The sequence below is a fragment of the Pinus tabuliformis genome, chromosome 5_2 (assembly GCF_031772625.1).
Source record: "Pinus tabuliformis cultivar Carrire ecotype Pingquan chromosome 5_2, CPIR1, whole genome shotgun sequence".
NCBI lineage: Eukaryota > Viridiplantae > Streptophyta > Pinopsida > Pinales > Pinaceae > Pinus > Pinus tabuliformis.
Genome location: NC_142306.1, coordinates 889,698,177 through 889,725,054, shown reverse-complemented (window position 1 = coordinate 889,725,054; position 26,878 = coordinate 889,698,177). Strand labels below are relative to the sequence as shown.

Below are 26,878 nucleotides of genomic sequence, written 5' to 3'. Positions count from 1 at the left end.
GACATATCAACGACCGAGATTAAGTCCCTAATCAACGGCTAAGATTAGATCTGGCTTGATCCATGTCTTTTGGACCATTCTAACACAGTTTCATATTAATTCCCATTAATATTTTATTTTCCCTAAGTTTAGACTTAGGGACTCCATTAAAAATATTAATTATTTTAATATCTCCTGAATTGTTTAAAATCTGCCCAAACCTTTTATGGGTATTGGAGATCTCATGTGCCCCAACCTCTCCAACAAATTTCGTGGCTAGAGCACATCCGATGCTACCCCAAATCAACACTCCCTCTTAGCGAGGGCTGTGCTCTAGCAATACTCCTCACTGAGTATTACTCTGATCATCCGACATCGGTACCTGTGCTGATGCTATGCCTTCCTACCCAACATCCTCTGCACTGCTACATCCTGTACTGTTGCCCATGGTTCTGCCACTGCCACTGCTGCATCTGTACGACAACTCCCTCTGCATCCTTGCTGTTGCTGGTCCTTTCTCCCAGCACTGCATCTGCACTGCACTTCCTCTTATCACGCTGCATTGTGCTGCCCACTGCAACACTACAACTCAGTTACGGAGAAGTAAGTAACTCATCTCCCAATCTGACCTCCCTATTGGGCTAGAGACACCCACTGATGATGAAGCTTCCTCTGCCGCTGACAAGTGCTCCCTCTCTGACCTCTGCACTGCTACAACAACTTCCTGCATCTCGCACCGTTGCACACCTCTCTGTGCCATCCTAGACTGGTGCAACACTCCTGTGCCTCTTGCACTGCTGCAGCGTGCTAGCCTTGCGCTGTCTTGGGACTCCTGCACTGTAGCTCTCTTTGCTGCTTCATCCACAGCCATCTCTACCCGACTCAACCAGTCCTGCTACTCCTCTTCGGGCCTCCCGTAGCAAGGTCTAATCCAAGAGGCTGGGTACCTCGAGGATCCTGCCCCTCATCACCTATAGTTCGCCTAACTGCAACTCGATGTCTCCCCACTTCCGCTCAAGTGGTGCATGTGCGTTCATGGCACAGTCATCGTCTATCAAAACTTCCTTCTCTACCCGTGCTGGCGCTGCCTTAGTCTCGAAAGACTCTCCCTTACTCTTCTTCCTTGGACACTGCATCGCATAATGACCCTTGCCGCTGCTACCCGTCTTCAACTGCCGTCTGATCTCTTCTTGGCGAAGAGCTGCCCACATCTCATCCCAAGGTGGAAGTGTCCCTCTACCCAGTATACTCTGGACAAATACCTCCCAGTCTTCTGAGACAACATTCAGGGCTGTCCTCACCATTAAATCCTAATCCAGCGTGGCTTCTATAGCAGTCAATTGATCTCGGATCTCATTCAGTCCTCCGAGGAAGGTGTCGATTGATTCTCCCTTCTTCATTTGATACGACCTCAACTGATTCTCAAGTAACATTCTTCTCTGCACAGAAGTATGCTAGTACAATTTCTTGAGGGCCTCCCACATCTCATATGTCGTTTCCTTCTCGGCAATGTGTGGTACTACATGGTCCTTGACCCCGTCAAGGATGATGCTCTTGGCCCTCACCATTGCCTCGTCGTACTTGTTGTTATCATTGAGGTTGACTGGGATAGCTATAACCTTCAAGGCGAAGTTCTTAACACGATTTTTGTCAAGTACGGATAAGATTTTGGCCTTCCAGACTGCGAAGTTCGACGCTCCGTCCAGTCTATCCTGGTCTCTTACTCCGTGTAGTGCCATGATGCTCTTCTACTTCCCTCCTGGAAGTTCTTTGTTCGACTCCTCCGAGTCTCTACTTCCCGTCTGGAAGTTCTCTTCTGGACTCCCTTTGAGTCCTGATTTCCCTCCTGGAAATCCTTCTGCCGCTGTCGAGATGCCCCCTACTTTGATCATCTTGTGCAACCGCACCACTGATCCGGGTTCCTCGGTTAGAAACCCTCGGTAGCAACTCCCTCCTCTTGTCCTTGCTCTCTCAGGTACTGTTTTGACTATAGTACCTCACCAGCTCCACTCTGCAATATTCCCACAGCCTTTTAAACCCCAGCAACCTGAAGGTGAGAGCGCCTAGACTCTGCGCAATCTCGACACCAGCAACCTAGCCTCCTCAGCCAACTGCATCAGCCCTCCCAACTTCTGCGTGGCTCTGTGTGAGGCTCCCTTTGCCTTCCTTAGCCTCTGCGCTGCCTCTTCTCGGCTCACCCTTGATGACGCAGGCACTGCGCCACCCTTCCCTTGTTGCTGCTCTGTTAGAAACAACTTCTGTCACTTTGGGACAACTGTTTTCTGCTGCTCTTGCTCTGCTCGGCTGATGTCCTTAGTCCTCCAGTGATCTGCAATCACCCTCTGATACCATGTTGAAATTTCTAAGTCTGACACATTAGAAACACTCCATGCACTTTATTGATTTATTCCTACCTACTTTTTCTGTTACTTAACAAGTTATTTACAATGTAAATACTGAAATAAACACTAGTGCATGCTCAACATATTACAGACATCCAACTGAAGGAAATAGAAACAATCACACCAAATGACACCGTTATTTTTGGACCAATGTCCCCAGAAAAATCCAATGTGGGAAAACCAGTGCAACTATCAGAGGGTTTTCTTATTAAACAATTTCAGAGTACAATCTGGGTGCCAAATCCGGCTTACCCAATAGAGAATTTTCTTGGTAGTAGTACATCTCAATTTGAGACAAATGTCCCTGCTGAAACCCCGGATAAACCCTCCGGCAGCTCCTTAGCTCCAATTTGCCCCAGAAACCCTAGCGTTTGCCTTTTTGGATTGCATCAGCCTCTCTCTGCCCAGCGCTGGCCCTGTGTCACCCTGAATGGGCCTGCGTCAGCCTCAGGAGGCCTTGCGTCAGCCTTCTGGCCCTCTGCGTCAGCAATGCTGGCCTCTCTGAAGCACTGTGAAACCCCTAGTTGTCTCTGCTTGGCCCTGGGTGAGCCCTGGATGCTACTGCATCACTTTCTGGCTCTTGTGTTGCTCTCCTGACACTATCTCTGCCTCTCTGTCTCTATGTACTCAATGCCCCAAACTGCAACTCCGATCACTGATTCTATCTCTCTTAGCAAACCCCGCTCTAGCATTGTTTTACAACCCGACCGAGTCAACTCCGAAACGGCCGTTTCGAACCGAGCCAACACCAAAATTTATGACCCGGCCAGCAACCCGGCTCGGTTGACCGAGTCAACTATGACTCGGTCAACCCGGCCGGGTCCGTATTGACTCGGCCGAGTCAAAGAACCAACGACTGGGCAGCGTAAAACATGAAAAAAATTAACTTTTTTTGTGATTTTTGGTAAAGTGCAATTCAGTTTATGGATTCCAAAGGGTAATGGTAAATTGTTAAATGCTTTTGGGGTCCATTTCCCCCTCCCAAACCCTATTTAAGACAACCAAATGCTCTCATTCACTCACAGCAGTCTTATGCATTTGAGTGAGAGTCTTCTTTGAGAATTAGTGAGTAGTTCTTGAGCTTGTTTTGGAGCAGCAGTGAGGAGTCTTGGAGGAGCATTGTAGCTGGAGTGAGGAGCTTCTTGGGCAGCCATTTGGAGCAGCATTGAGGAGCTGATTCTTGGAGCAAGCTTGAGGAGGCAGTTTGTGCCTGGAGGTATTTTTTTCCACCTCTATAAATCTGTTTTTGCTTAGTAAATTTTAGGTGCATATCAAGAAAGCTTAGAGAGTGTTTTTTGTCAAATAAATGAACATTGAATCAATTTTTTTTTTTTTTTTTCATTTTCAGATTGTTTTCCTAGTCAAAAAATGGCACCTAGAGCAAAAGATCCTGCTTGGGCATATGTTGAAATGGTTGATAGTCAGATGCATTGCAAGTTTTGCCATAGGAAAATTAAGGAAGGTCCTGGGGGGATTCATAGGCTGAAACAACACTTGGCAGGGATTAAAGGCCAAATTACTGCATGTCCCTCTGATGAAATTGAGGAGATTAGAAAGAATTTGGTGGCCAGCTTTGAAAAATTTAAAGAAGATAAGGCTAGGCAAAAAGAGATACAGGTTGAAATTGGGAGGAAGAGGGAGATACAAAGAATGATGGCTACCAACCCCCACTATGATTTTGAGGGTTCTTCCTCTATCCCTCAAACTGAGGCATCCAACCCTTTCCGTTATGTTCCTCCCTCTTTTGGTTCTGTTCAAGATAAGGGAAAGGGTAGAATGAAGGGTGATGTGACTATCAAAAGTTATTTCACTCCCTCCTCTCCATCAGATGCACATGGTCGTGAAGCTAGTAAAGGTCAAATTCAACCCACTTTAGATGACCATTGGAAGAAAGAATTGAGGGAGACTGCTTGTGACTACATAGCTAGATGGTGGTATGATGCTGATATCCCCTTTAATGCTGCTCGTTCACCATATTATGAGCCTATGTTTGATGCCATACATGCTGTTGGAAAAGGCTTCAAAGGCCCTACTATGCAAGAGCTAAGGGGGTTTCGTTTGCAGAAAGAAATTCAATCCATTAATGAGTATTTGCAAGAGTTCAGGGACTCATGGGCAAGAACAGGGTGTACCGTCATGTCAGATGGATGGACTGATCAAAGAAACCGTACCATCATAAACTTTCTTGTCTTCTGCCCACAGGGAACCATGTTTTTAAAATCAGTTGATGCATCTGATAAGGTAAAAGATGGCCACTTGTTGTTTCAGCTATTGGATGAGGTTATTGAGGATGTGGGGGTGGCTAATGTTGTTCAAATCATCACAGACAATGCCTCTAACTATGTTCTTGCTGGTAGACTGTTAGAGGAAAAACACAAGACCATCTTTTGGACCCCATGCGCTGCACATTGCATAGACCTCATGCTTGAGGATATTGGAAAATTAGATTGGGTCAGAAACACTGTAGATAATGCCAAAAGCATAACAAAATTTATCTACAATCATACACTGGTTTTGAGTCTCATGAGGAAACACACTGGAGGCAAGGATATTATTAGGCCTGCCATCACTAGATTTGCTACACATTTTTTGACATTGCAATCTATGCTTTCCCAACATAGAAACTTGCAAAAGATGTTTTCCAGTGATGAATGGAATCAAAGCAATTGGTCTAACAAACCAGAAGGCAGAGAATTGAAAAGGAAAGTCCATGATGAAACTTTTTGGAGAAAGGCAGCAGAGATTGTGAAGCTTGCTGAGCCACTAGTTAAGGTGTTGTGGTTGGTGGATGGGGAAAGGTTGGCTATGGGCTTCATTTATGAGGCTATGGATCAAGCAAAGGAGCAAATAAAGACAGCATACAAGGATAGAGTGGCAAAGTATGGGCCCATTTGGGCAATCATTGATGAAAGATGGAACAATCAACTCCATCGCCCTATACATGCAGCTGGGTATTTTTTGAACCCACGGTATCATTATAAAGCTAAGGAGTCAGGAGCTTTGAGGGGGGAGGTCAGAGATGGACTGGTTGATTGCATTGAACGCATGATCTCATCGGAGTCTGATCAGCTGCAGATACATCAACAGGTCACATCCTTCAGCAATGCAACATGTACCTTTGGGAAGAACCTAGCAAAGATTGCAAGAGAAGCAGATGAGCCAGGTAAACAAAAATTTCAATTTTCAATTTCTTAATGGTTTTACAGTTTTACTTTTTTTATTAAAGACTAAAGTTTGTTAAATCATTTATAATTTGAAAGTTAGATATAATTTGTAATTTTGTTGAGCTTCAACCTTCATCTAACTCATAATTCATTACACTCCTATGTTTTTTGCAGCACAATGGTGGGAGGCCTTTGGTGGCCAGTGCCCTCAATTGCAAAAGTTTGCAATTCGTATTTTGAGTCAAACTTGCAGTGCATCTGGGTGTGAGCGCAATTGGTCTGTCTTTGAGAGGATTCACACAAAGAAGAGAAACCGTTTGGAGCAAAAACGGTTGAATGATCTAGTTTTTGTCCAATACAACCTTCGGCTCAGACGGAACCAATTGCTGAACAAAAGACCTGATTCAGATCCCATTGTGTTGGAAGACATTGATCCAACATCAGATTGGGTAGTGGAGAGTCGTGCACCAGAGTTTGATCCTGATGAGGATCTTGATGAACTTGAACTGGAACATCAACTTCAGCCTATTCAGTTGAATGCAGATCCCGATCCACCAGCCTCAGTCTCACAGCCAGCAAGGAGTAGGACTCCAGTTGTAGGTGCTTCCTCTGCTCAGCCACGACAGAAGCGCAGCCGCATATCTACTCTATCTCAGCTTGCATCTGTTGCACAGCCTGCTAGTGGTACTGGCACCACTTCTACAGTTGCAGTTGGAGACGATGATGATGAGGAGGAGGCATGGGGCCCCTTGTCTGACTCTGATGATGATGATCCAGAGATTGGTCGAGATGATCTTGGCTCCTTTGGCAGTAGCTACTAGCCAGTAGTACTAGTATTGGAGTCTGGTCACCATCACAGTTTACTTTTGTTGTAGAGGCCATTTCTAGCCTCCTTGGTTATTTGTATTTTGTTTTGAGTCTTTGATCATGTATGACAGTTGACTATGTATTGCCATTGGGTACCATTTTGATATAATGGATTGGTTCATGAGCCTACTTTGATCATATGTTGTCTTCCATCTATATTATAATGCTGTGTGTTTGGAAACATGAATGAAAATCTTTAAAATTATGTTTAAAATATTTAAAATTATGTTTTTTTATAAAAAAAATAAATATTTAATGTATTTTTTACAATGACCGAGTCATTGAAATCGAGCCGGCCGAGTCATTACCGAGTCGGAGTCGATCCTCGACCGAGTCGGAGTCGTAAAACATTGCGCTCTAGAGAATAGAATGACTGATCACTTTGGTGTCTTCTCCAAGTGACCCTCAAGCCTCATCTTATACTTTTCTTGTTGACATATCAACGACCAAGATTAAGTCCCTAATCAATGTCTAAGATTAGATCTGACTTGATCCATGTCTTTTGGACCATTCTAACACAGTTTCATATTAATTCCCATTAATATTTTATTTTCCCTAAGTTTAGACTTAGGTACTCCATTAGAAATAATAATTATTTTAATATCTCCTGAACCTGTTTAGAATCTGCCCAAACCCTTCACGGGTATTGGAGATCTCATGCGCCCCAACCTCTCCACCAAATTTCTTGGCTAGAGCACATCCAATGCTACCCCAAATCAACAACTTTGATAACATTCTACTTTAGACATGTCAACCTTCCTTTTCGGTCCTTTCTTGATGTTTCCTCTGTGTTGAGCAGCATATGCATTTGATACTCCTTCAGGGTTGGCAACTAGTAAGATCCTTAATTCTTCTTGACTGCAAGCGGTCCATAGTTCTTAAAAGTGGGAGCTTCCTTCCAACTGTTGAGTCTGGCAACAAAAACACCCCGAGTAGGTGGCAATCCTAATATAGCAGTGATCACAAGTTCTTTGTCTGGAACAATTTCATCAATGGCCAAAAGATCATCTCTGATTCTTGCTATCTTCACAAAGGAGGCCACTGTATCTTCTTTAGTCATCTTTGTGGTCCTTAATTCATTTTTCAGGCTTGCCATTTGAGCAATGTTCTTAATAGTGAATAACTTTGACAAAGCCCCATACATTTCTTGAGCATGGTCAATGTTGGCTATGAATGGGACAATATCAGCATCACTGGAGTCTTCTGTATGCTTCTTTACTTTTCCTTTCACCAAGTCTAGTACCTTGTTCTTTTCAAGGATGAGGTCAATTCGCTTCTTCGAAGATCTGTAGTTAGAGGCTCCTTCGAGTTTATTCTCTCCCTTAATTGTGGTAGACATCTTCCTTGAATATAGTAGGCTTCTTTCCTGAAATAATCCTTTTGAATGATTCTTTGATCAAGTGCTTGAGACTGCCTTTAGCTTCTTTCTTCACCAAAGCTTTGATGCCATGTTAGAAAATTAGAAAGGCAGAAAGATTTTCTTATACTTGATAATTACTTGTGATGTTCTTGATTTCTTATTGAGTTTCTTTATGTTTTCTTTCTCTTAGTTCATCAAGCAATTACCAAAGCAATAACACATAAATCAATGGACACTAGATATAGGTTCACAGCTAGGGCAAAACCCCTTCCTAGGGGAAAACCCAGTCAGTAATTCTTCCTTCAATAGTTTTCCTGAGATATTCCAAGACTCTAGACCTTGACACAAACTTTCCTCCACACTAAGTCAACCTTCTTCTTCTCTTGCAGATGATCCTATTTGACTTGGTAGCAGTAGCAATACTTTCTTCGATCCAACTACTTCGACCTTGATTTGGAGACTTCGATCTTCACTGAAAGACTTCGATCTTCACTTAGAAATTTCGATCTTGGCCCAATACAACTTCCTGAGGCAGCAACATCCAACAGTAGCAACTTTGACCTATAGCAGCAACAACATGTAGCAACTAGCTACGACATCAACAAGAGAACTTTAATCTTCCAAACCAGGGCACGAGAGAGAGAGATAGATGCATCAAAACTTCAATTTTCCTTCCTTCCTTCTCCTAGACCAAACTCGCACTCCTTTTGCCTTCTTTCCTCCACTTCACACTTTTTCCCAAATTCAAGACTTATCGAACTTGCTTGTTGTGAGTGCACTTCAAATGAAATTCGAACTGCTTCATTTATAGTCCTTTGGTGAGGTTGAATAGCCCTCTTTGAGGCCGACTTGATCATCTTAAGGTCGATTTGGTGTGGAGGCAACATAATTCATATTTGACTCAATACTTAACCTTTTTACATGATTCAAAAGCCCAAGAAAGTTCTCTTTAAAAGTACAATGACTCTATTAACTCAGAATAAATCTTAGAAGTCCTCAATGGGGACTTTGACTTAAAACATGATGACCCAAGCATGAAACCCATGCTTTAATATGTCATAATAATAATAATAATTTTTTTTCTTTATTCTTTTGACAAGTACATTACATGATGACTCAAATACATTAATGAAGACCGAACCTAGTTACATTTTCCAACATCTAGAAGGAGCACAAATAGGAGGCTTTGACTGATGTTGTGTGTCCATGATAATCCATACTTAACACCTTCCATCTTCCCATGTATTCACATCTCATCTTTGGGTTGATTGCTATTTGTCGCCAATATTGGTTCCTTGTTTTCCTCATCCTTGAGTAGGGATCTGGAAATGTTTCCCTAAGAGGTTGATGTAGTAGAAAGAAAAGAAAGAGTATGAGCCATAATGTTAAAATGGAAAAGATTGACAAGGAGAAATGAAAATGCATGGACAAAAGCCTAGCTTGAGCTCTACCCCTGTAATGTCCCCAATTAAATTAATTTATTTAAGAAGAATTTCCATTTTTGCAATTTGGGCGTTGAGAATGTTTTGGCATGTAAAACTTAGAAAAAGTGGGTTGAGGGAGTCCCCACTTAATTTTTGGAGAAATGGAGGCCACCAACATTAGAGAAAAAGAAAATTAAATTGGTAGTGGGGATGTGGGGGCCACCCAAAGGGGGAATTCAAACCCCTTAGGAAAATCGAGCTAGGGAGAAGAAGGGAGAGAAAGGAGGTCGAATTGGTGGAGCCCACAAGTAGAGAGAGGGGGCAACAAAGATAAATAGAAGGAAGAGGCACCATTTTGGGGGCTTCTTGGACAAATTGAATTTATGATTTAGATTACTCTTGAGCTACTTAGCCAAGACTATCGGTGCTGCATAGCACAAGGAGATTTCTGGGCAGAGATCTCAGATCTCCTTAGTCTAGTTTTTTCTTTGTAGGTTATCCATTATAAGACCTGCTATTTTTTGAGGCAACATTTTTAGCACTGTTGCTGGGGAGTATTTGAGTCACCTCTCGTTATCCGGTGTTTAAGCTTCTTCATCAAGTCACTTACTTCTTTATTGAGCTTCAAAGTTTCAATGCTTGTGGGGTGAAACAAACACCTTTTAAGGCCTTTTAATTTCACCCTGGTAACTCGCCGTATGATTATTATGCATGACTGAAGGCAATAACTCCTTGGGGTTTTGGTGATATGTACCCTTCTTTGGATGTCAGGGATATTCCTGGATATCCTAATAGTTGGGATATAGATGTTATTAGAAATGTTCCCAAATTTGATGGTGATCCATCTTTGGTAATTAATCATATAGCAAAATTCACCAAATATGCTTCAAAGATTTGCTAATCAAGATACCCTCATGAAGTTATTCATTTGTTCTGTTGGGACTGATCAACGTGAACAACTTAAGTTTTCCTGTGAGCGTAGAAGCACCCCCTCCATCAATGTACTAATGGGGAGTTTCCTTGATGAGTGGGGGCCAATGTTTCAAAGTGATGAAGAGTCTCAACAAAGTTTGGCCATAGCTCTCCAAAGGAAATTCCATCTCTTTGAAGGTGTAGGTGTTTAAGAGGAGGACGATAGCCATCAAGAAGAAGATATCATCCTTCATCATCAAGTAGGTTATGTTGAAGAGAATCTTGATTAGTCTAGTGATGAAAGAAGTCAAGGATGTGATGAAGGACAACACCATGAAGAACTTTCTTTTTCAGATCGTCAAGATAAAGACATTGAAAGTAGGCTTGGAGATGACCTAGGAAAATTGCATAGTGGGGAATCTATGGAGGAGTTTTGGGCTACAGATTAGGGAATTCTTTAAGATAGCCAAGAAGAAGAAAGTACCACAAAATTTTGGAATGATAGTGGGCATGTTGTGGAGGATCAACATAAGGCATTCCTATGTGCATCAAGTCATGAATATATCCTAATGAAAGGAAGGGCCTCTTCTACATGTTTCATTATGATGATTCAAAGATCGAGGTCATCAACCATCAACTATTATGTCAATGTAAATCCATTCTGTAAATTTTTAATGTAAATGATGCTAGTAAGACCATGTATGTATGTAACAACCTAGGTAAGCCTATTATTTTGGTGACGAAGTCCATCCTAAGAGGTTTTTTGTCTCACTGATTCATTTGTGTTTCTAAACACGGATGATGAGCAGCGTTTTTCCCTCCAGCCTCACCCCAAAACTAGGGTGGAATTTATCATCAAGGTATTGGGTGAGTCCTAGTGTTTTAGTCGAGTCTTCTGTAAAAGTTTAATTGGCTAAATTATTTTATTACGAATCACTTGCTCAACTAGATCCTATTATGTCGCAGAATTGGGTAAATTATTTCAGGGTCTATAACGAATGGGTATCCCCCCATTGAGGGTTGAATTATGTAAAATATTGTGTAAAAAATAGTTTAATGCATGGTCCGTCATACTTAGACACCATGGCTAAAATATTAGAGGGTGGAAAAATAATTATTCCGTTCAAGTGCCAATTAATAATTTTTCTGACAAAAAATAAAATTAATCCTAAGGCAGAAAATTAATTAATTAGAGTCAAAGGTTAAATTGCTAGAGAAATTAAATTCTCCAAGTGGAAAAATTCGTGGGTCTTAAAGAAATTAATTTTTGGAGGTCCCCCACCAAGGGAATATTGGAAATTTCAAGAAAAATTGGACCCCTGGTCCTTGGTGGTCAAGTCAAAGTCAAATTTTTGAAGAAATTAGTTCAAAATAATTATTTTTGATCCAATAAAAAAGGGTTTAATAAGAAACTCGGAAATTCCTCGAAAATAATTATTTCAACGAAAAATATTAAAGATCATCAAAGATTTATCAACGACCGAAATTATTTTGTCGGGGATCAAGCCAACTAGCCGTTATTTTCCACTTGGAGGATTTATCTATAAATTTGAGGTCATTTGCGTCTCAAGCCATCTAATGTTTGGCTAATGTAATTCTGCAGAAAAGCTGATGTAAAGCTACTATCTTGCGGGGAATGTTTTTGATTAATCATAATAAATAATTTGGAGTGCAGTTCATGGTGTCTATGTTCTACTGATTTGTGGTATGTGCTGGGTACGGACATTCCTATATTGTGTTTAAATTTTAAAATTAAATCGTTATTTCATTGTAGATGATAGAAATATTTTATTGATAAGTTTTGGGCTTATCTTAGGTGATCCGATTCATTGTTGTTCTAACGGTTTATGCTTGAAGAATTATATAGTGTTTGCAGGTTCCCCAACCCTTGGGCTCCAAGTTCACAAACTGTGGGCACAGGCTGACCTTGTTTGGACTTCAAATATTTTTATGGTTTTTCTAACTTCGCTAAGGCTGTAGCTTGCATTTATTTTTCAAAGTACATCTAGCCATTATCAAGAAATATTAAAAAAATTATCTCTCAAAATTTCTCTAAGCATTGTATATTTGTACATTTTGTAAATAGGATTTTTATAATATAATTTTGTAAATTATTTTCTAACTCTTGTTTTGCAGCCGGGGTTTTGAGGTTTTCTGATTTTTTCTTTTTGTTATTATTATTATATTAGGGATTTGAGTATTTGTAAATTCATTTGTGCAGGTGAGATCAAAGGCAAATAGCTGGATTAGAGCTAGATCTAGGCCCTTGAAGGTAAGATCTAGCCTCTAAAATTTTTTGTAGGACCAACTACTGAAGAATTTTGCAGAAATTGAAGATCTGAAGCAATTTTTTTTTTTTTCAATCGAGGCTTTGTAATTTTTTTAGGGCTTTGAGGACCAACATCCTTCTCCAAGCCCTACGTTAGCCTCTCCCAGCCCTGCATTAGCCTTTTGAGGCCCTGTGTCAGTCCCAGGGGGCTTCTAGAGTCTAGCCGTAAGCCCTAAGGGGCCTCGACCTCCCTTTCAGCGCCTGCATCAAGGTTTTTAGGCCATTTTTGGCCTGGCTGTAAGCCCTAGAGGCTTTGGTCTTCCCTCCTGAGCCTAGACGACAACCCTTAGGGCTTGCCCTGGGCCTTTCTAGGCCTATTCTAGCCTTGACTACCTTCCTTCCTTTTCTGTGGCCCTCCTCTCTCCCTATTGGCCTTTCTTTGACCCTTTTCAGCCCTTCTTCAACCCTTCTCCCTAGCCGCTAGGCCTTCTATGTTAGTTTTTGTAGCATCCGATGTGTTCTAGCTACGATATTTGGTGGAGAGGCTAGAATACATGTATTCTCTAATACCCAAAAATCGTTTATGGAAATTCCACCTAGAGATGACTTAATTAAGCCTATTAGTTAGTTTTTAATATTTTCTAAGTCTAAACTCAAGAAATATGATTAGTTAATTAGAATTAATTAAGTCAGGGTGAGAATGTTCTAGAAAAGTACATGGATCGATTACTACTTAATCCTAGCCATCGATTAAGATTTAATTGTGGCCATTGAAGTCTCAACGGAGGATTATAAGAAATCGATGGGGCTTGGAGAAGACACCAAATCAGTTGAGCATTCAATTTTTTTGGCAAATCGATCTCCAGAATAGCAACATTTAGTTGCTGGAGGTGATTTAGTGAGATCGAAGCTGTGAGAGAGGGGCAGAGATAGTGAGGCCGGAGGAAGCTTTTCCAGTTTCAACGAGTATATTGCAGAGAGGCAGTGATTGCCACAGAGAGGTAGCGCAGAGCCCTTTTGGGGAGATTTCCATTTTGCTGGGGAGAAGGAGAAATTCTGAGCCAGAATCTGGGCAGAGGGTCCGGAGGCAAAGTGTATCAGCTTCCTAGACAACAGTTGACGAGATGGTGAGAGGAGAAGCATTTCTGAGCTTGTGGGACGCAGTAACTGCGTAGATTGTTTTGGGCGATTTAGTTGTCTGCTAAATCCCTGTCATTTAATTTATCAATCCGGGGGTATCGTAAACTTAGAAGCAAACTAAAATATATGGGACCTCAGATGAAACAGGTGTAGGAAGTTTGTTTAAAATGGAATAGCATATTATAAATCTAAACTATCAGATCTATTTTATGGAAGCATAAAAATGTTTGATCAATGGAATTATTTTACTTTAGAAGATAGAGAAGAGTTTCTTGTTCAAGAGTCTTGATTGTCCTACAATCATTCTATAATAACATTGCCAAAACATTTAAGAAAGAAGGAAAGAAATGAAAGCAAGTAAATATTGTTTTCAGTTCAGTTCTTAGCTCGTGGAGAAGAGTCTCCTAACTTAGGAGGACTTGATTGCCCTTCTCACATAAAAACTAGATACTGAAAGGAAATCAATATTCACATAAATGTAATCTAGGAAAGCATATGAGAAAGTAAATCTTGTTTCAGTTTAATCTAGCTCATGGAGAAGAGACTCCTAACTTAGGAGTTTCTGGTTGTCCTTCTCACATCAAAACTAGCTACTGAAAGGAGATCAACCTTCACACAGCAAAACATGGCCATAACATGAATTCATATTGAAATTATCTACAAGTATTTACAACAAAGAAATAAGATGAACATCAGAATTAAAATTAGTATATTGACAACATTACTCTACAACAAAGTGTACTTATCTGAGTATGGGGATCCTTCCATTCCTCAATGAGCACACATGAACAACTATCACACCTTAAGAATCAAACAATCATAAATTTGGTGCTAATGAATAACTGATAACTGTTCTCTCCTCCTTCCTTTGAAGGATGCTCCTCTTATTTATACATGAATTAGGGATATCTACTCAATAAATGTAGATCCCTTAAATATCTACTAGACCCATACTTGTCTCAACTTATCCCTAAATACTAGATACAAATCCCATGACACATCAAAATCTCCATGATCTTTCTCCTTGGAAGATGGTCCACCTCTTGAGTTGAAATTCGAATTTGATCTAGGGAGGCCACATAAGGGTGCCTTGGAAGCTTCCAAATGATCTACACATGTCATCAAACTCAAGCCACTTTTAGGTATAAGCAAATACATGTTATTTCTCTAACTTTTAATCATAAATTCACTCTAAATACATGAAATTAATAACTTTGGAAAATGTAGATATGAACCCATATGGTATTGGAAATATAGAGTTATGTAATGATAATGTGCTGAAATGAGGTGACAAAATGAGGATAAAGATGAAAATGGAGTGAAAATTTATGTTAATTTGGCGGCCCAACATAGCCCCCAACTTAAGTTATTGCATTTCCGCATGCAATCTATTACATTGATCATGATTTGATCTTTTGAATTGTCTTGCTTTTACATGAACTTTGGCTGATATCGATTTTTTTATCTTCACATAATTTTCTTTTTGACAACTTTGTTCCTTTTTGCAAAGTCTTCTTTCTGAAAAACATTTGATTGCAACATATTATTTTGGTTGGTTCTTGTGTGACAACCAAAATTTGATTAGTATTGGTTCTTGTGTAACAATACTTTCGTTGCTTTTAAGTTGCATCAAAATACTTTGAAAACATTTAGTCAACCATTCCTTCTTCGATCATTATTTGCAAAACATGTAATATTTGAATCATAATGTAATAGTAATTGTTTGGAGAAAGTATGTTGGTTAGGATGATATGTGTAGAAAGGACATATATGACATATGGAAGGTGATAATGGAGTATGAATGTGAATATGAACATGGTGAATGTGAATATGAATGAACATGGTGAAGCATTTTCCAAAAATTATAATTTTAGTATTAAAGGAATTGTATGATAAAAAGCTAGAAAAGAACATACCTTTACTTGAGTGGAAAAACTGTGTATATGTAGAAAAGTGTAGCTTCTGCTGTGGAATCATGGAATGAAGAATACAAGAATGTGATCTGTGTCTTGGTTGGATACATGATGGATGAAGTCGCGAATGTGGATCCTTTATTACTGCTACTGAATCTGTTCCAAAGTATAAAATACTGTTGAATCTGCTCCTGAATCATATAGTCTTCTTGTCATCCCATATCGTGGCACAATTCTTTCCATGTGAATAAATGTGTCGATGTCGAACATGGAAAGAAGTCATTGGATTACCAACCATTGATGAATGTCGTTAACCAATGCGAGGCAAACTCACCATTAATGTCAATGAGTGCCAAGGTATCCAAGTACATCTTGCGAAGTGCAAATAAATGAGCTGATGTCGAGCCACTTGCAAGATCCAACAAACAAGAGACATTAATGTATTCCCATTGTTCGTTGGCGAGAAGACTTGCCATTAAGGCATGCAAGCCTCAAGGTACTAATAATGACTCTAGTCTTTATCCCAGATAAGGTGCTGATGTCGATGGGTCAAGACTTGCTAAAATGAAGGCCTTGATGAATTCTCCATCATCTAACGTGAGTATGAAATAATGATTTTGAAGGACCATAGATTGAAAATTTGCATTGACGCAGGGTTTATTTGGAAGAAAAGGAAAATGGGGTGACTCAGCTTTGTAAGGGAGCTGAATGACTTTATTCATGGCCTACAGGTTAGTGAATGTGAGAAAGGAAAATGACTGTGAAGGAAAATGAACAATGGATCAAGGTTTTATTTGAAAACATGAAAAGTAAAATGGAATGAAAAATTTATTGACTGAAGAAGTGGGAATGCAATGAAGGCACTGGCATCTAAAAGGCTTGCAAGTGATGGATCTGATTTGACATCATGTGCTCATGCATTGATGTTTCATCTTTGTTGCTGCTTTGATCATTTTCTTGTGAAAGAAATGTCATCTTTGAGAGGCTGATGTGATGGATATGATGACATTCTCCCCCTTGGCTTACCCAAAAGCATGTCCTCATGCTTGAAATGGGGTCTTTAAAAGACACTGTTTGCTTGTGGTCATTTGTTTATCTTCCTCGAACCTGCAAAAACTTAGTACTTTTTCTGCAATGAAATGTAAGTTTATCATAATAGAGAGGTGATCAATCTCTCTATTTATGACATTTACAAAAAGAAACTGAGAATTGGTACTAATGAAACAAATTCATGAAAGAAAAACCAAAAGAATTTTTACATGTGTTGAAACTAGTGCCTCATTTTACCTGTTATATCTTGTCAACAATTTCTTCTTTCTTTAACTGTTTCAAATTTTGATGATATATTTCTCATTCTGTAGATCTCGTCGAGATTTGTCCAACGACGCTTGAATTGTCGAAATCTGATGTCTTATGAGAAAGTTGTGCTTATTTGACATTTGGGTGAAACAGTGAAGTTTGTCATAAGGTTTCTCAGTTGCAGGATTGCGCCTTTCCTGCATCTAAAAATCTTGTCTTTCTTCTTTTGCTGAGCCATGGCATAAGATTTTCCAGTTTTTGCTGCCTTTGGATTTTATACCTGCAAGACTTAAAGAAACATGATCATTCTGTATAAAAACATGTTAGTAAAAATCTCTTGAATTAAGCATGAAATGAAAACAATCAATTTATCTAGAGAATTGCCATTGACTTAAAAAAACATGATGGCGATGAAGTGGCTTCTATCTATGCATGCTCAAAGTAGGAATATTTTTCCGAAGGCTCTTCTTGCATCTTCTCCCTCGCAACATCCCTACTTTCTTCATAGGAAACTTTTCAGCGTGTAGTCCCCATTTTTAAGGAGACTCTTTAAGTTAACAATCTTTCTGTGAGGCAAAGACCTGTACTGAATATGAACTTGATAGATCTGCTGATATCAATGTATCTATTGCATGAACAACCCCTTCTTTTACAAACAACTTGGGAAAAGTATCAGGAAGTTTTTTTATAAGAAATTCTGTTATTTGTAGAGCAGGGACCAAAACATGGGGATCTTTCCCTGCTAGAACACCGGCCAAAAAAAAAAACTTGATATGTTTGTCATGTGAAGAAAGATATGAGCATTTCAGCATTGCTAAAATATACCAACTTGCAAAGATATCAGGCCTCGTACAACCTAATAGTGATCGCGGGAGATGGATATCCAAAGTATTGAGCCACCATCTATTATGCAGTTATTTCTTGGTTCCTCAATTTTTCTTCAAAGTATTCTTCATCTTTGTTCCTGATTTTATAACGGTGAAGGACGCAAGAGTAGAAAGCTGTGGGAAACACATAGAAATAAATGGGAAAACGGGAATCTTTGCAACCACTTTTAGTGCCCAATAATGCATTAATTCGTAGATGAGATAATCCAGAAAAATCTTCCGAGCAAGCTTTGGAATGACTTCTCTATGTCGTCCCTAAATTTATTCAACAAAAGCATCATTTATATTGAAATGTCTAAAGTGCATTCTACTATGGGAGCCATCCTTTAATGGGTGGTAAGGGAAATTCCAGTAGATTGATTTGGCTTGGAAAATCCCATCAAATCCTCTCCTCTGTCAATCTCCATATCCATCTCGATGATGACTAAGAGCTGTTCGCCCAGATCGATATTATAGTAATCACTTCTGCTTGGATTGATAGAGGAATAAGATTCAGTGCCAGTCCTGATGGGATAGCTTAATTTCGAACTTTTCTGGTGTAATTAACGAGGCTCAACGTTTTTCAAGGATATGCTCCAGATCTCTTCAACACCATATACCTGAGAAACTTCGAAATTTTTTTTATCTCCCTTTCTGGTTCGATTTAGCAAGATTCTCGTGATTTTTATGAGGATTTGGTGGCATTTCTGGCTCCTTCTTGAGTGGCTGCGCTTAGCAATGTTTCCAGATCACTGGCGTGTTGTACAATTGGCTGCTATTCTCAGATATCTCGTCTTCTTCAGAGGATGTTTGAAAACAGTAATAATTATTCGGATCCGTTGTTTCATGCATGGAGAAATTTCGAATTAATGAAGAATCGAATCAAATCTTTGAGTGATCTTGTGATGACTTGAATTAATCCTGATTTTCCTGCACAATCCTTGGGATTCAACTCAGCGTTAAATCTTATGTCTAACCACCTTATTTCTCCACAAAATCCCCTGTTCTCCTCGCGTATTCAGCGTTAAATCCTGTGTTCAGCCCGTCCCTGATATGACCCTTACATGGCTTAACTTACTATTGATGGGCTACTATATGGACTGCTACATGGCGAATTGTAAAACAATTAATGTCAAAAGTTGAACAACTAACTAAAAGCTAAGAATCAAACTCATGACAGATTGTTCATAAATGCAATGCAATACCATTATATCAGTGGGCATGCATGTGTTATACTTGAAAAGAAACTTTATTTAATTTTTAAGAAATTAAAATGGGACAAAAACATAAACAATGACAAAATGCAAATACCTGGCGGACTAAATGCCACAATTTGCGGGAAGAAAACCACTTGTTATCAATTTTACTTCACGCGTCTATTGTAATTTGCCACCGAGATGTTGTATTTTGATCGAAACTGGCTTTCTTTCCAAAAAAAAGGCAACTCCCCATCGTCTACAGCTATACAAATCAACATTTTCTCATTAAGCCAACGATCATATCTTGGCAGAAAACATACATTTCAGGTTTTTGAAGAAGCCCGAACCTGCGACTTGCTCGTATATTCAGAGTGTGAGATTGTTTACACAGCAACAACTAGTGGCTCTCAATTCATTGTTTCGTTCTTTCTGCCGTCGTTTTATCTATAATACATGATTTTTAATTAGTTTAATCTTTTATGTTTCATTGTTTTGTTTTATATGGCTTTGCTTTTATGTTTTTTTTTCATGCAGTTGGTTATATAGAAGGCCCGAAGCCTAACAACGTATTTGAAAGTTGTGAGAAGCCATGTATAAGCTGCAGCGTGCCATTTTCAAATCGCCATCAAACTATGACCTTCGTTTGGTCAAACCCTCGATTTGTTTTACGTTTTGTATATACAATGAATGATGCAGGGTTGGTTTTTTTTTGTTGTTGTGTTGGTTATTATGGATGGGTTGTTTTATTTGGTTTTACTTTTGTTTTATTATGTGGTGTTTGTTTTTAATTTTGTTTTGTTTTGTTTTGGTTTTTTATTGTTTTTTTTTAAATGTTTTAATGGTTTATTATTATTTTTAATGTTTTGGTTTTTAATTGTTTTATTTTTGTTCGGTGTTTTTTTTAATGCTTTATATGTTTTTTTAATTGTTTTATTTATTTATATTGTATTGTTATTAAGAACTAAAAATTAAAAAAAAGATGAAATATATTTTGTATTGTTTTTTTTTTTTGAAACTGAAATTTAAATTTCTATTCCAATTAAGAAATTAAATTTATTTCTAATGATTTTATTTTTACAAATTGAATTTTGTTCCTAATTTTTAATTTTTTTTAAATTGAATTTTATTCTAATTTTGTTTTTTTTGTTTTTTTGTTTTTGTTTTTAATATTGTTTTAAAATTGAAATCTTATAAAAAGAATTTAAATTTTATTCTAACCCTAAAACAACCTAGGATCTTTTATTGATTTAAGATGATTTTTTTTAGCAAATGGAGACAAGCATATTGCAACCCTGAAAACATTTATAAACATTCTACTTTCTGATCCTCGAGATCGTACAAAGACGCAGGAGGAGAGCATACTTATTCGAATTGAAAATATCATCCTACCTATTCTATGCTAATTGAAAATTACAAACTATTACGTGTAATTAAATTTCCAATGTAACCATTCACGCAATAGTAGTAAAAATATATTCATTTTCAATTTCGCAAATTTAAAATGAAAATATACAAGGATGAACAAATCTAGTATTTGTGAGTGTGATTTAATGAAATAAAAACGAAATCGATCTAACTTCGTATTTGTTTGAAACCATCGAAACCACCTTTTGATAAGACTTTCATAGGCGTGATTTCCACTCTGATTCAGATCACGCTGCAACTTCTCTTCGTCCTCCTCATTCTCCTATTCAAACAACTTTTCATCGTCAGATATACAGGATTCTTCGAATGTTAATTCATTGTTTTCTTCTGGGGGAGTAGTTAAACTTTTGGCTGTTGTCAAGATCTCTTCTTTGCAAGAAGAGGAGATCCTGACACTTGCTAGGATCTGAGCTAGTTGTTCCAAACTTATACTCATTGTTCTTTCATATATACATATGGATTTTTGTTGTGTTTTTATTTTTTTTTAGTGAATGGGGGTTTTTAATTGTGTTCTATTTCTATGTTTTTTTATATGAGAATAAACTTAAATGAAAATTCCTAAATGCAATTAACCCTAAATGATCCTAAATAAAAATTCTTCCTAAACAATCCTCCTAGCTAGCTTACATCTAAGTTTGCTTCCCCGGCAACAGCGCCAAAATGTTGGGCGATTTAGTTGTCTGTTAAATCCCTGTCATTTAATTTATCAATCCGGGGGTATCGTAAACTTAGAAGCAAACCAAACTATATGGGACCTCAGATGAAATAGGTGTAGGAAGTTTGTTTAGAATGGAAATGCATATTACAAATCTAAACTATCAGATCTATTTTATAAAAGCATAAAAATGTTTGATCAATGGAATTATTTTACTTTAGAAGATAGAGAAGAGTCTCTTGTTCAAGAGTCTTGATTGTCCTTCTACAATCTTTTTATAATAACATTTCCAAAACATCTAAGAAAGCGGGAAAGAAATGAAAGCAAGTAAATATTGTTTTTAGTTTAGTTCTTAGCTCATGGAGAAGAGTCTCCTAACTTAGGAGGACTTGATTGCCCTTCTCACATAAAAGCTAGATACTGAAAGGAAATCAATATTCACATAAATGTAATCTAGGAAAGCATATGAGAAAGTAAATCTTGTTTCAGTTTAATCTAGCTCATGGAGAAGAGACTCCTAACTTAGGAGTTTCTAGTTGTCATTCTCACATCAAAACTAGCTACTGAAAGGAGATCAACCTTCACACAACAAAACAGGGCCATAACATGAATTCATATTGAAATTATCTACAAGTATTTACAACAAAGAAATAAGATGAACATCAGAATTAAAATTAGTATATTGACAACATTACTCTACAACAAAGTGTACTTATCTCAGTATGGGGATCCTTCCATTCCTCAATGAGCACACATGAACAACTATCACACCTTAAGAATCAAACAATCATAAATCTGGTGCTAATGAATAACTGATAACTGTTCTCTCCTCCTTCCTTTGAAGGATGCTCCTCTTATTTATACATGAATTAGGGATATCTACTCAATAAATGTCGATCCCTTAAATACTAAGTTGCACGAAACGGGGAAACGGAAACGAGTTTCCGAAACGGGAAGCGAAACGAAACGCGACCTCCCCAAATTTTGGAAACGGGGAAACGCGAATATATATATATATATATATATATATATATATATAATTTAAGAAATATGTGCAATCATAAAGCATATATGATACATTCTAATTTATTACATTATGATAAAATTGTCAATTGTCAATGCATAGACTATAAGTATCTAAATTTACATCACATTTACTCATGAATAATCACATAATGAAAATAGAAATATCCAAAATCAGCCACGAGAAATTTCTAATTTTTTGTCTCGTGGTTGATTGGGAGTCTCCTCCTACATAGTCGAATGACCTTAGTGCTCTTGATTAAATACAAGTTTCATACCCTAGTACCCTACATTCTTTTGATTATTGGGAGTCTCCCCTGCATAGAGGGCTTTTTTCTCTCGATTAAATACAAGTTCCATACCCTAGTACATGATAAAATCCAATGGAAACATTGAAATCCCCCCAATCTTGAAATCCTGAAAAACAGATAAGTCTGCTGGATTTTGAGTAAGATCTAAAATTCTACTTTCTCCATATGAAATCCAATGACGGCGAAACCACTCTCAAACATCCTGAGTCATTTCATGGTAATGTTAAAAATTTAAGTAAAAGGATGAAAATGAAAAATAAAGGAGAATATCACTTTTACTTTAAGAATTTAACATTACCATGAACTGCATATCAACACTAGGGCAAACAAATGTAAGAGATCTACATTAGAAAAAAAAAATTAAAAAACAAATGTTTTTTTGGGAGAAACGTGGCCCGTACGGCCTGGAAACGCGTTTCTGGCCGTACGGCCACGTTTCCGTTTCGGGAAACGTGGCCGTACGGCCGGAAATGCGTTTCCAGGTCGTACGGTACGGGGAAATGCGTTTCGTTTCGTTTCCCCTGGAGAAACGCCCCCTAGGGCCACGTTTCCTGCAACTTAGCTTAAATATCTACTAGACCCATACTTGTCTCAACTTATCCCTAAATACTAGATACAAATCCATGACACATCAAAATTTCCATGATCTTTCTCCTTGGAAGATGGTCCACCTCTTGAGTTGAAATTCGAATTTGATCTTGGGAGGCCACATAAGGGTGCCTTGGAAGCTTCCAAATGATCTACACGTCATCAAACTCAAACCACTTTTAGGTATAAGCAAATACATGTTATTTCTCTAACTTTTAATCATAAATTCACTCTAAATACATGAAATTAATAACTTTGGAAAATGTAGATATGAACCCATATGGTATTGGAAATATAGAGTTATGTAGTGATAATGTGCTGAAATGAGGTGAGAAAATGAGGTTAAAGATGAAAATGGAGTGAAAATGTATGTTAATTTGGCGGCCCAACAGGCTGACACAGTGATTGCACAGAGGGAGCAAGGAGCAACTCAATTCGCGCTGAGGTCAGTGTTGGACTGCCTGTGGAGTGAGAAATTTTTCTCACTAGTTATTATTGCCAGTTATTTCTCTATTTGGATTGCTAGTTTAAGCATCCATAGATTGTACTTAGTTTTCACTACTGCATAATATCAAAAACCCTCCATTGCTGCACCGGTTTTCCCGAGTTGGGTTTTTCTGGGGACTTAGTCCAAAAATAATGGTGTCATATTGTGTGTGCACATCTATTTCTTCCAGCGTTTTTATTTCCTCTGCAGTATTTTATTTGTGAAGGATGCAGCGTATTTAATTTGATATTTTCCGTAGCACACAACAAGTAAATTGTTTAATTAAATTAACAATTAGAAGAATTAACATCAGTTGCTGCAATAGGTTTCAGGGTTAGCCGGTTAGGGTTTCTAGGCCTTCTTCAGCCCAACGCTAGTTCTATTAGGCCTAGTGTTAGCCTCCCTTGGCCCTAGTTTGCCTCTTCTCCACCCCTGTTTGGCCTCTAAAATTTTTGGATTGAATATTGGTGGGTTTTGCAGGAAGAAATTAGCTCAAGATTGGTGCTTTCAGGTGCCAAGTCCATTGGAAAGATTTTGGCAACTCAGGCAAGTGATCTTCAAGGCCTTAGGCCTAGGGTTTGATCTCTAGACTCTCATTTTTTCCTCACTGTTTGTTACAACTCACTGAATTTAAGTGCCCTAAAAATCACATCTAAGTAGTCTAAATACACTAAGAAATTCATGGCAAAAAATTACTAGTGTTTTGATAAGTTGGGCATTGATTATTGAGCATAGATCTACTTGTTTGTTGACTGAAATATCTTGCATAATTAGTGGATCCAATCTGAAGATTTTATTACATAAGGCTAAAGAATCTAAAATATTGAATTTGATAAGCTTGTTTTTGGCATTTGAGAATTTTGGGCACGTATTTCCACATTGTTTTCACTGTTTCCTTACTCCTGTTATAAGTGTTTTCAGATATGATATAACAATGCATAATTCATCATAAGAAGGGTAACTATTTTACATAATCACTTGGAAAGTCACATAATGTTTCATTGATCATATTGGGTTCTTACATGTTTGTTATTTCTTGCATCTAGAGTGACTTACCTGCTGCTGTCCTAAAAGTCTAATAATTGCTCATTTGAATGTGACTGGGATATAAGTAACATAAGATTTTTCCTTGCTCATGCTCTACAAGTATTCTTGTTTCATGGTTTTATATCAAGTTGGTTTCTAATTGTTTCAGGTGCACTAACACATTTGTTGTTGTGAGTTGATTCATAAGTTCACATCTAATAATAACACTCACTAAAGCACTCTAATCTCAAATCACTTGGTGTTGAATAATTCAAGTTTCTTTGGGCATCTTGATCTAGTTATCTTTCTTGATTGGCATTAAGTAACATTGGCATAAGATCATTGATAATTGTGTTGTAGAATCATCATTGGAATATCTTGAGTAATTGTGATTTGTGTTGAGCATCGTTAAGAGATTACTTCATAATCTTGAGAAGCTTGGATAATTTTATTGTTTAGCATCTTGAGTTTTATTGATTATCATTCTAAGTAAGCATCTCTTAACATTGGTCATTGGCATATCTTAAATTGTCTCAAGTAATTGTCATTGTTAAAATTGTATTCGTGTTCTAATTTTGCTATCATTGGTTAAGCATCTTATGGATTTATCTATTTGTTGAGCATTGACACTGTTACCACTCAAACTAGCAGGGTTACTAGGAGGGGGCTCCTATAGGGAAACTACTAGGTCAAGGGAAACAATGGAACGATAGCCCACTGCCACCATAGCTAAGGCTCCCTTCTATTTACGGACTTTCACCGATGGCAAGAGACCCGGTATAATGAGGATCACAAAAATTAATGGATCAATGATAGGGTGAAAGGTGATCCTAGAAGCCTATTCACAAGAGAGGCTCAAATGTATGGCTTACTTGCTTGGAAAGCAAGATGAAAGGCTCTGTAAGAAGGGCTGAGGGGAATTCCAAGGGCTAGGGTTTGAGTATATGACAGTAGATTCCTAGCCCATAAAATCCTTGTGGAAACTTGGATTCCAAGTGGTCTTTGTGGATTGATCTTTAAAATGTTATGGGACCACACAGGGCCAAGTGGACATAGAATTAGGTCAAGGGGATGGAATTGATCAACCAAGGGTGTGCTTAAGATAACTGGTGGGGATAAAGGGATTAAAGGAGAAATTTTCTTTGAATTTGATGCAATAATCCCAATGAGGTCACTAGCCAAGGGAAACCTAGGGCAAGAAACGATTCTTGAGCTAGGGCTTGCAATATCTCGAGATCCCACCGTTGGATTTGCTTCCAATTTGGAGGGCCTCTAGAGTAAACTCCAACGCAGTTTTGGATCAAAAATCAAAGTATTTGGATGGCTAGATTGTGCGATAAGTGATGCCCTAGATGACCTGTGTAGTCTAGGCCTAGAAAGAAAGGGAGAAGGTGAGAAAAATATGTTTTAAGGTGATCACCTATGGAGGACTAGTGCCTATTCCTTTCGGAGAAATGGAGTCAGGAAGATTCCAATGATTAGGTTGGTTTCATTCAGTCAAGGAGGCCTTTAGGACAATTTCTCATGATAATTAGGGCATGAGGAAAATTGCTTCAAGGTCTTTATACTTCAATGTGCAATGACTTATCAAGATAAATTTCAGTGAATTATCTCTAGGAACATTAACTTATTCAAACATGGCCCATAACTCGATGCAACGCAAAAGAAAGACAAATTTATACATTTTCACCAAAGAAAGGTAACAAAATTTTGGCCTAGTATAACGAAAATCCCAACATCATTTATGTGACATAGAAAAGAATGACAAAATAGCATTAAAAGAGCAATTACATGTGAGAACAAGTATATCCAATCATCTTCCTGGTCGGAGTGTGAGCTAGAAGCATTGGGACATGCAATCATCCTTTCGAAATGACTATTGTCATTGGGTGGCAATCCACCACCCTCCACATGCATAAGGCACATGGAGCGGTGGCCTCACACATGCGAGTATTCAATGTGAGTAAAGAAGGTGGCAGGGAGAGTTTAACACCGGGTTTTTTGGCTTTTTTGCTGTTGAGGTAAGTCATTCCACTGTCTACAAAGGAAATTTAGATATAGGCAGGTCCACGACAAGCTGTGGTTTTGGGGAGACGATCCTCGTGGTCTTCCACTATGTGATTGTCGTCTTTAAGTCCACTCAGTTCGCTCTCTTCAGTTATGTTTTTAGTTTCTGTTTTTTTTGCCTCACTCCCATGGATAGCCACATAATTCTGCTGGTTTTTTGGTGGAAAGGATATGTTTTTGAAGTTGAAGGTGTCAGGCCAGGAGGTAACTTCTCAAATGAATTGTGTTTATTCATTAAGATTACTCATGGTTATATACATGAGGGAGTGACTCTTGGGCTTCACCTCTCGATGACTCTTCATTTTCCATTATTTACTATTTATATTATTTACAAGTGTTCACCCAATCCCAATGATTAGGTGTCAACATTCCCCCCTTAATCTGAAGGGATGTTGGTGAGTCTAAGCATCGTTTTGAATCTTTCAAACTTTTCTCTTCCAAGCGCTTTGGTGAAGATGTCTGCAATCTGCTCATTAGTGGAACAATGGCGTAGATGGATTGT

At 38.3% G+C, this 26,878-nt stretch overlaps 1 protein-coding gene across 3 annotated transcripts in view; it reads left to right on the top strand.

The window, feature by feature from the left end:
• Window positions 1-26,878, top strand: part of UGP3 (UDP-glucose pyrophosphorylase 3) — a 216,475-nt gene that overhangs the window by 73,551 nt on the left and 116,046 nt on the right. For 2 of the 3 annotated variants that reach the window (XM_089437166.1, XM_089437165.1), the window contains exon 9: window positions 23,764-23,829. The exons of the other annotated variant lie outside the window; for it this stretch is intronic. In XM_089437166.1, the coding sequence (XP_089293292.1) occupies window positions 23,764-23,829 (66 nt within the window). The remainder of the gene's footprint in view (window positions 1-23,763; window positions 23,830-26,878) is intronic. 3 annotated transcript variants of the gene reach the window in all.